This window comes from Hypomesus transpacificus, chromosome 18, assembly GCF_021917145.1.
Source record: "Hypomesus transpacificus isolate Combined female chromosome 18, fHypTra1, whole genome shotgun sequence".
Taxonomy (NCBI): domain Eukaryota; kingdom Metazoa; phylum Chordata; class Actinopteri; order Osmeriformes; family Osmeridae; genus Hypomesus; species Hypomesus transpacificus.
This window is the reverse complement of record NC_061077.1, coordinates 12,760,163-12,769,664: the sequence shown is the minus strand read 5'-3', so window position 1 is coordinate 12,769,664 and position 9,502 is coordinate 12,760,163. Positions and strand designations below refer to the sequence as shown.

General features: G+C 45.5%; 3 protein-coding genes across 4 annotated transcripts; 1 reads left to right on the top strand and 2 right to left on the bottom strand.

Annotated features, from left to right (window-relative positions):
• The first annotated feature begins 2 nt into the window (after positions 1-2).
• Positions 3-1,745, top strand: rps26 (ribosomal protein S26). Its single transcript, XM_047040522.1, has 4 exons — positions 3-78; positions 425-602; positions 985-1,115; positions 1,659-1,745. Exons 1-4 carry the CDS (start codon positions 76-78, stop codon positions 1,692-1,694), a joined length of 348 nt encoding a protein of 115 aa, XP_046896478.1. The 5' UTR covers positions 3-75; the 3' UTR covers positions 1,695-1,745.
• Positions 1,746-2,399: 654 nt separating this feature from the next.
• Positions 2,400-6,168, bottom strand: ikzf4 (IKAROS family zinc finger 4). 2 transcript variants are annotated; one of them, XM_047040514.1, is made up of 8 exons: positions 6,081-6,168; positions 5,890-5,959; positions 5,654-5,779; positions 5,219-5,509; positions 4,877-5,044; positions 3,832-3,981; positions 3,513-3,644; positions 2,400-3,401 (listed from the first exon to the last, which is right to left on the bottom strand). In XM_047040514.1, the coding sequence occupies exons 2-8, from the start codon at positions 5,930-5,932 to the stop codon at positions 2,623-2,625; spliced, it is 1,689 nt and encodes a 562-aa protein (XP_046896470.1). In that variant the 5' UTR covers positions 5,933-5,959; positions 6,081-6,168; the 3' UTR covers positions 2,400-2,622. The 2 variants fall into 2 exon arrangements, with proteins under 2 accessions (XP_046896470.1, XP_046896471.1); XM_047040515.1 differs by having other exon boundaries at positions 3,967-3,981.
• Positions 6,169-6,810: 642 nt separating this feature from the next.
• dnajc22 (DnaJ (Hsp40) homolog, subfamily C, member 22) lies at positions 6,811-9,417 on the bottom strand. The gene is made up of 4 exons (XM_047040520.1): positions 9,358-9,417; positions 8,226-8,850; positions 7,737-8,029; positions 6,811-7,128 (listed from the first exon to the last, which is right to left on the bottom strand). The coding sequence occupies exons 2-4, from the start codon at positions 8,761-8,763 to the stop codon at positions 6,946-6,948; spliced, it is 1,014 nt and encodes a 337-aa protein (XP_046896476.1). The 5' UTR covers positions 8,764-8,850; positions 9,358-9,417; the 3' UTR covers positions 6,811-6,945.
• Between the last annotated feature and the right edge of the window lie 85 nt (positions 9,418-9,502).

Genomic DNA, 9,502 nt, shown 5'->3' with positions numbered 1-9,502 from the left:
TACTGATCCCGCGGAAGTGACGTAGGTAATCGGCCTTGTTAACCGGTCTCTTTCTGACGTTCCACTTATTGCACGATGGTAAGCTTTTCTTTATTTCTCAGACATTTTAAAGCAATTTTAAACATGGCAACTTTTCAAACGTACCTTGTTTGGGAAGGGTGGTACATTATAATTTATATTTTGTCAGCAGGATGTTTCTCTACATGTCGCTCGCCTTTTGCAACTAAAATATGTTTAACAAGATATATTTTCCTCGCGACGTGTTAAAGCACTCGGTCCCTGGGTTAGGGTTGTGCATAACATTGCGTAGTGCTACAAACCTGCGTCTGAGACAGTTATAGCTAGCTGCTGATGTTGATGCGTAACGTATTTTTCTAATTCTAATCATGATAAAACTGATTGGAAATAATTGTCCCACCTCCAGACTAAAAAGAGAAGGAACAACGGCCGCGCCAAGAAGGGCCGTGGACATGTCCAGCCAATTCGCTGCACCAACTGTGCCCGATGTGTACCCAAAGATAAAGCCATCAAAAAGTTCGTCATCAGGAACATTGTCGAGGCTGCTGCAGTGAGAGACATCACAGAGGCCAGCGTGTTTGACTGTGAGTATCTGTCCTCTGCAAATGACACAGGAGCAGTTTCTGTCCCCCTGTGACCACCCTCGTAGCAGACCAGTAGCATTGCTATGCCATAGCTCCTCTTGTTTCGCAGTTTAATTTCATTCCCATACATGAAGCAGATGCACATGATTGTTGTTTGTACTATCACACACAATTGCACTTTATGTATGGTCCTTGTCTTCTATATCATTTGCATATTGCTTAATAAATGTGTATCAACTGTAAATATTGTCTATGCTTGAGGCATCATTGGCCAAAACCAAATTCGTTGCGTGTTAACATACACATCTGATTCTCTGTTAAACACCAGTATTGGCTGATGTTAAATACCCCCCCCCCCCTTTTTTTTCTTCTTCCCCCCCAGCATATGTGTTGCCCAAGCTGTATGTGAAGTTGCACTACTGTGTGAGCTGTGCCATCCACAGTAAGGTTGTCAGAAACCGCTCCACAGAAGCAAGGAAGGACCGCACTCCTCCTCCCCGCTTCAGGCCCAGTGTGAGTGTCACCCCTGGCTCACAGATACAGGAAGTCTACACTTGATATGTAAATGTGTTCCTAATGGCAACCAACAATACTGCTGTGGAGTAACAGGCAACATGGCATTGTCTTAGAACCATTTCTTTAACTGATTGTAATGTTTGACGACAGGTTGTCGAGAGACACTTCTCTTTGTTTCATCCGCCCCAATCAAAAGTCAGTTTGTTACCCTTTTGTAATAGTTTTGCGATGTTGTTTTCCATGATGGTTCTGGAAACCAAAGCTGCCTACAATACTTTCAGTTTGAATAATGACAAAACGTTCGTTTAGCAGACGCTCTCATCCAGAGCGACATGCAAGTGATTCAAACCTGCGAAGCCCCCATTTGTTAGCAGTACCACTGAGCAGCACTCGTGACTCTGCAGAGTTTTATTGACCTTGTTAGCTGTATATTTCTAAAGGGACAAAGCAACACAGTGAACGTGCGAATCGGAACACCGGCATAACTGGTTTGAAGTGCATTGCATGTGTGTCTAAATATATCATCTGTTTCCCTCATAGGGTGGCCCCCCAAGAGCTCCCCCGAAGCCCATGTGATGTGGAATATTTAAAGTGACATTTTCATTCAATTAAAGTGACTTAAGAGTACCTGTTCTTTGCCTTTTTTCTTGACTATGGTTCACAGGGTTCAACCAGCCCACACATAGAAACCTGTGGTTTTATCCAGAACACAGCTATGTCATTTTGACTAAATCCATTTGAAAGTTACCATCATCATCTGAGAGTTGCAATCGTTGTCTGAGAGGAAGTAATGTCATGTAAAATAAGAGGGTATATACAAGTATACAAGATGTGCCAGGCTATACATTGTCTCCACTGATCTGGAAACGATGTGAGAGCCTAAGGCAGATGTGTGTCCATGACCTTGAGGGAATGTTTCTTTGTTGAAGCTAACTTCATTAGTTTACAAATAATCAATGTGTCATACAATGATGGAAGTTTTGGTGGGAAATAGATACATCCTTCTTTACTGATTGTTATCATTTAGGAAACCAATATGTGTTTTACAATATTGCCAATAGAATTCATGTACATTTTTGTGTGCAAGAGGATACAGGATACAATGGGTTCTAATTAGTTTCAATTAAATTCACAAGTACAAATCTATGTAAATTTAGAACATTTAATTGTGTTTTAAAATGTTCCCAGAACATAATGGAAAACATGTTTGACAAAGCAAGCCATGCATTTAGAACATTGTTTATATATATATATATATATATATATATATATATATATATATATATATATATGACAATCCTCAATAATAATGACCCCTGGGTACCTATATACCCCTGAGCCAACATCCCAAACAATTCTGAAGTTACTATGATTCCTAGTAGAACTTTTATTTGGAAATGTTACCCCGACTTTGTTAAACGTGTTTAAACAAACTGAAATAGGGTCCTGAACAGGGTTTAGACTAGAGGGTTCTGCTAAAATAGCAGCAGAACTCTTCATGGTTTCAGGGAGAACCTGTTTTGGGGTGCGTTCCTCTCCTGAGGACGTGTTCTCCACGGACAATGTGGGAGGTAAACTCGTAGCGGTCTCTGCTGCGGTGACCACAGACGTTGCACTCGAAGGGTTGGCGGAAACCATGGCAACCCATGTGGAGGGTGAACATGACGTGATCCAGGAAGAGGATGTGACAGTGCTCACAGCGGAAAGTACACAGGATTCCCCCCTTTCCGTCCACCACCTGGACCTCCTCCCTGGAGGAGAGGGCCAAGTCAGGGCCCCTCCTGGCCGCAGGGGTGACGCCGGGCCTCCTTTTACCTTTCAAGTCGTGGCTGAGGCTGGCCCTGAAGCTGGCCCTCAGGCTGGGGAGCGTGGCGGTCGGGGGGTTGTTTGACTGCACTCTGGCCGAGACGGCATTCTGCTCCTCAGCTGTGCTGTCTGTGTTGGTGGAAGCGTGGCAGCCTTGGCTGAGGCCCTCATCCGCCTCCCATCCAGCCGAGGCCCCACCTCCCCCACAGTTGAAGGCCCGGGGTCCGTCTGGAGCCTTGTAGCTGGAAACAGGCCTCACTGATACGAGCTCAGGCAGGCAGGAGGGCTGAGGTTCTTCCAGTTTGGCAGAGTTCTGGTCCTCTGCTGGAACCTTGGACCCTGTAGGGTGCCTGCTCACCATCCCCACCAACCTGGCGAGGTCCCTCCCTGGGTGTAGGCTGTACCTGTCCCCCTCCTTAGTGCCAGGGGGAAACTCAAAACGGGAATCTTGCATGGCAAGCCACAAGTGCTTTCCCCCTGTGCAGTGCAGAGAACAGTCAGGTTATCCGTTAGATGCATTTGTACAGCTCAGTTGTGCAGTTGTGTTTTCAGTGTCTGCAGTTTGTGTTTAATAGATAACCATCTCACCTAAGAACTTCTGAGGAGTTGAGCTTTTGCGCTTGGTGATGCTGTTGGCCAGATGGTCTATTAGGGGGAGTATTTCTGTGGACGACTGAAGTTCAGGCTCTGTCATTGACCCCAGGCTCTTAGACTGTTTTCCTGCTTACAGTAGCACACACCAAAATCCACCGGCGTCAATCTTTGGAAAAACTGCCCATTCATAGAGTCAAATAGATCCCAAGTTGGTTAGGGTCTAAAACACAGGTCTACTGACTAAAACTTTTCTGTCTCCAGTGCCTCACACAAGGTGGTTTTCTACATCTGTAAGTGTGTGTGTGTGTTTCACCCTGTGCGGTGTGGCCGCTGAGAGCAGCAGGGTTCTCCAGGCTGTGGAGGCCGCGCTGGCAGCGCCCGCGGTGTTCCTCCAGAGCGCTCTGCTGCGTGTAGCTGCGACCACAGTTGCTGCACTTCAAATGCTTACCTGTTGTTGAGCACCCTGGAACACGCAAAACCCAACATTAACGTGGTCAACTGGCCAGTTTTTTACGCTTTCTTGTATGGTCTTGTAAGTGATGCCTTCAACTACACTGCTGAAAAGAATTGTTTCTTATCTTGCTTATTTTGATAAAACTTTTTGAAGAAAAAAAAGGTTAATTAGGAACTTTTGTCTACTTCTGCACTAAGGGGAATGAATATGTTCCCTGCTAAGTTGCTAAATGACGGGTCACACATCAATTCCAAATATGCACAAAAAAAATATACAATAAAAGGCGCCTATGACGTTGAAAAAACACCCATTTCTTCACCGCAAAGTTCCGACTTAAGAAACACCCGGAGAAGGGACTGACGTCACTTCGCTGAAATCCAAAGTTTGCAAACATCTTTTCTTTGAAATGGAAGCGATAGAAAAGACCCACCTAGGCCATTCACTAGATCAACACCTGTGTGAATGTGTCTTCATCAATTGAAAACACCAACAGGATATCCTGTTTTCACAAATGTTCTAAATGTCATCTTGTCTGTGGGGAACAGCATATTCTAGTAAAACAAATATATATTGACTCTGAAAGCTGATGTAGTTTGACCAAGTTTCCCAAAAGAGACTCTTGAGTCCTTGTTTACACAAAGAGTGGGTTTAAAATGCACATTCTTCCACTGCCTATGCGTGCTCTGGCAACCTAACTCATTACACAACTATAACATCAGGAGAGCAAAGAGTAACAGTAAAATAAAGTATAAAAATGTGTTCGAAGTTTAGTAAAAAAAAAAAAAGGATAAGGAAAATGCGTGCAAGTGACAGAATCCCTCTCTTTAGGCATGGAAACCCACAACAGGTGGCCCCTGCCAAGCCCAGGGCCCTGTGACTCCTTCCCCCCCGGGCTGTTTCTTACCGGCGTGCGTGCGGAGATGACCAGCCAGGGCGTCTCTCCGACGGCAGGCATAGTTACAGTGGGGGCATTTGAAAGGCTTCTCTCCTGAATGCAGCTTGGTGTGGCGCAGAAGGTTCCCCTTTTGTGTGAAGGCAGCGCCACACTCCTCACACTGGAACGGGCGCTCACCTGCCGACCAGCACGGGGACACACTGGTCACGGTTTCCTCCTCAAAGGTATTAAGGAATTTGTCTTGTTAGTGGAGGATAAAGAGTGAGACCCTCTACTGAGTGATTCTTTGGGGATTTTAAAGAGCTACAGTATAGGGTGCACACCCCCACTGGCCCCTCCATCCCAGCTCACCTGTGTGACTGCGTTTGTGGACCGTCAGCACGTTGGGCCCATGGCACAGCATTCCACACACGTCACATTGGAGCTTCCCATTTGGCAGTCGGACGGGGCCCGGGGATGAGGCTTTCAGGCTGGCCGGCGCGCCCTCACTGGTTCCTCTCTGCTTTCCCCGCCATGCAGCACTGGCCCCTGCTACAGAGCCCTCTCTGTCCTTCAACAGGTCACCTTCCCTCACTTCCCCTCTCTCTGGTGGCGAGGCACCAGATGACTGCCCGCTGTAGAGCTCAGTGTTGACAGAGGTGGCTGGGTGAAGTACAAAGTACTCAATACATTGATGGGTACATACACAAGAATTGTACAGTGTTTGTCCAGAGAGATAGCACATGATGTACATGTATATATAACATATGTATCACATGTAGATTGTATACAATGTGTGTAACCCACATGTTCCGGAAAACGAAGCAGTGATGAAGCAGTTTGGGGAGGACCGCTGGCTGTTGGAAGTGCTTTCTGACAGAGCCCCGTCCCCTCCATAGAAGTCCCATTCTGTGGCAGGATCCACTGTTCCACCTGTAAAGAAACACAGTTTGCATTCCCCTATTGTTTGACTTTTATTCTGACAAGAATTCCCACAAGGCCGGATCCACTACTTGATCATCAGACACGTTGTTTCTCCTTACCTGAAACATAAGGGGCTCCATTGCGGTGATCAGCTGCGTTCATTCTCACCAGATGACTGAGGAAAGGGACCTTTAGAGACACAGAAGAAGCCTTAAGCCTTCTTTGCAAAGCAACAATTTCAGTATTGTTTTGAAACTTGTCACATTTGTGAAAGTCAAACTTGTAAATGTATGTATTTTCCCCCGTTTACCAGTTGTCTTTCTATTGTTGAATGGAGGACTGCAGAATTCAGTCTTTAGATTCTCCTATTTTGCCCTGATGTGAGTTCCTCAGAATCTGTCATTGGAGGTGCAGCCTACTGACATAAACTGTCCCTCCTCCTTCAACAGTGAAGAGTGAGATCGCAAAACACTGCAGAGTCATTCCAAGGAAAGTGAACATTTCAGACTATTTTATTATTTGTAAAAGTTATATCAGATTGCTTTCTGCTTTACCCACAAAAGACAAAAAATGAAAAAACAAGTACATGTAGTGTTTTTTTAATGTTTTGTATTTCTTAGCAGGTGGTCTTCTATGATACCCCCAAGGGATAATTGTATTGGCACTGTAAGGATCAGAATAAAGGAACAGTTGACCTGTTTGCATTATTAGCTGCATGTACAGATATGGATGTTCCTGTGGATCAGTGAAGCAGTGCCTCCTGTTCAGTCTGCAGGATGATGAATTGCCACCCGAAAAAATGAATAGTGTGCAAATTAGACTTTTTCTTTTAACGATTAATGTAAGATCAAGCATACACAGGGACAGGAAATGTAAATAGCCAGACATGGCCTCAACGCTTTATTTCAAATAAACACATTTCTAATTAACATGACACTTACTTGCGGACATGATGTTCTCTAATTTGCCACAAGATGTCAGCAAAGGACTTAGGCTGATTGTTCATTACATCTGAGAGACAAACACCTAATCCACTGCATAGTACAAAGCCTTGGAATAATTGGAATCTGATGGCATTTTAAAACTATTGACAAACTGATGAAATGACATCTCCACAATGTGAAACTGATTTTGGTGTGATGACCACTGAAGGGTCAGTGTGCGTTGAGGGTGAGTCACTTGTGTCGATCAAACTTGTGCCTTCGGAACAGAATCTCGTAAGCTTCCTGGATCTTTAGGAACATCTCCTCTGCTTGGGCCGCCTGGCTGGGGTTGTGGTCTGGATGCCACACCTTCACCAGCTCCCTGTAGCTGTGTGTGATGTCCTCCAGAGACGCCTGCTCGGTCAACGACAAAACCTGACAAAGCACACACGTGTAACTTCATCAACACAACCAGCATGATACTATTTTCCCCAGGAATAAGACGAAGAAATATATCGATCGTGCGATGTGACAGAGCCGTGACACCAACACACGCACTCCAGTTTCCACCGAGGAAATTCCTTCTCGGCTTTTCTCCCATCCTGCTGTCCTACCACCGAAAGCAACCAGAAGCACAGATTTGTACATCAACCCATGTGAGCACAGGGAGAAAAGATAACTCGGAGATAGCCCAGAAATAGCCCATCTGAGTAGCAGACTGTGCCCTAAGTGAGAATCAAAAACAGGTCTTTCTTTCAGTGGCACTACGGTAACGGCACTGTGTCACAATACCACCTTGGACAGTGGGTCAGCTGAGGATATGATAAGGAGAAATGAAATCCTTCCTTTACTCGAATAAACTTGACAAGATTACCGCTTTTTAACTTTGTAACCACTGATAGCAGAAATAGGAAAAATATGTAATTGTAGGAAGACAAACTGAACAGCACGCACACAAAATAACCACATGAAAGAAAACTGCTTTTGTGTTTTGGGTGGTTTTTACAGTTGTGTCCATGCACTGTGACACAGTTCGCACTTACCGTTAATGCCTCTCTCTCTTGCTGACTGTACTCCCTGAGGAGTATTTCTAGCACCTTCTTCCAGGCCTCCTCAGTATATCCCCCTCCCGTGAAGAAGCACAGCATCCTGTAGGGTATCAGTAGGAGGTACTCCACCACACCTCGCAGCCAGGGAAAGAACCAGAACACATCCAGCAGGGCTGCCAAACAGTCTGAGATGTAGTAGAGCGTAGCGGTGGTGTTGTGGAATATACAGTATCCCAGAGGAGCGGAGAAGGCCAGCCAGGCCAAAGCCAGCCGGGTCAACCGTGGCACTGGGAGTGAGACGACACAGGAAGTTGATGAGTCAGAGGCAGAATCAACGAGGTATTGCTGGAGACACACTATTCAAGCCAAAATTGGTAAACAGTGAAATTGGAATCACAGCAGAAAGTCAGAGGGGCAAAAGAGGTACTGGACAGAAAGTAAACCTAGAGGAAGAAGCAGGACAGTGCGCCGGGAAATGCCCACCTAGTTTCTGACTCTCAGGTGACTGAGGGGGTTTGAACTTGCGGTGCTGGGCTGCTGCGTAGCTGGCAGCCAGACTGATAGGCAGAGGAGACAGGCTGCTGCCATAAAAGATAGGGGAGGTGACCACACAGGCAGTCAGCGTCTTGCCGAGATCTGAAGTCTGCTGGCCCACGCTGGACACCAGGTGCACTCCTGCACCCACCGACAGCGGCAGGACCAGCAGGTAGAAGAAGCTGAGCGTGTTCAGGCCTATGAGAGCCACCACGCCAAAGTAGATCCCGACACAGACCTGCCCAGCCAATCGTACTGGGCCCATAGCAGGGGGCTCAGGTCTTCTCCTCACACCTGCCGCCTGCTTGTTAGCTTCGGATACGTAGGCAGGGATTCGGTAGAAGTCTCGAGACCAGCCCACACCGAAGCCCCCGAAGGTGAGCATCCACAGCAGGGCATGGCTGTCTCTTCCTAAGTATAAGTGGTGCAGGCCCAATGGTCCAGCCATCGCCCATAACGCATAAGTGACTGTCACTCGTTTCACCATGGTAGGTCCTCGGTAGATCACTGCTTGGACGATGGAAGAAACTGAGCTGACATCCTTCCCAAAGAGAGCCCGCAGTTCAAAAGCAAGCTAGGAAAATGAAGGGAAGGGTCAAATGAGGTTAGTGTTGATGTTTCCTAAATGTGTTTCAAGGCACAATTGTTTAATCTTTCTGAATCTGAGGGACAGATTATCCAGTTATTAGCACATTTTTATTGAGAGCAGCAGTCACCAAATTATACAAGTATGCTACGTTAGTTGCAGTTATATTAAAACACCCTTGAAAAAATAACAAACAAATGTCATCTGAATAACCTCTGTATCTCATATTCAGTTTTAATCTGCGCTCTATTCAGTTTTATAAAATGCACAATTTATTCTGAGGACACTTGAATAAGTGTGTCAAGCTGTTCACACCCACACAAAAATAAAAATGTACTTGGTATTCATAGGTCATCTGCAGTATAGCCAGCCGTCTGATAGATTCACTTACTTGAAGTTGTTCAAAACTAAAACCGTGTAAATAACTCGTTATTACACTGGCTGTAGATTTCAAATGACTTGATTGATTAGTTTATTTTAAGTTTTAATCTTACCCCAACATGTATTTTCCAGTTGCCTACAACTTCCGTCTTTTAGAGCAAGTCGTTGCTTCAGTTGTATGGACTTTGGATGATGACGATAAAATAGTCAATGCTGGCTTGAATTGGCATGGACTTAATTGACCCCTCAAATCAATTAT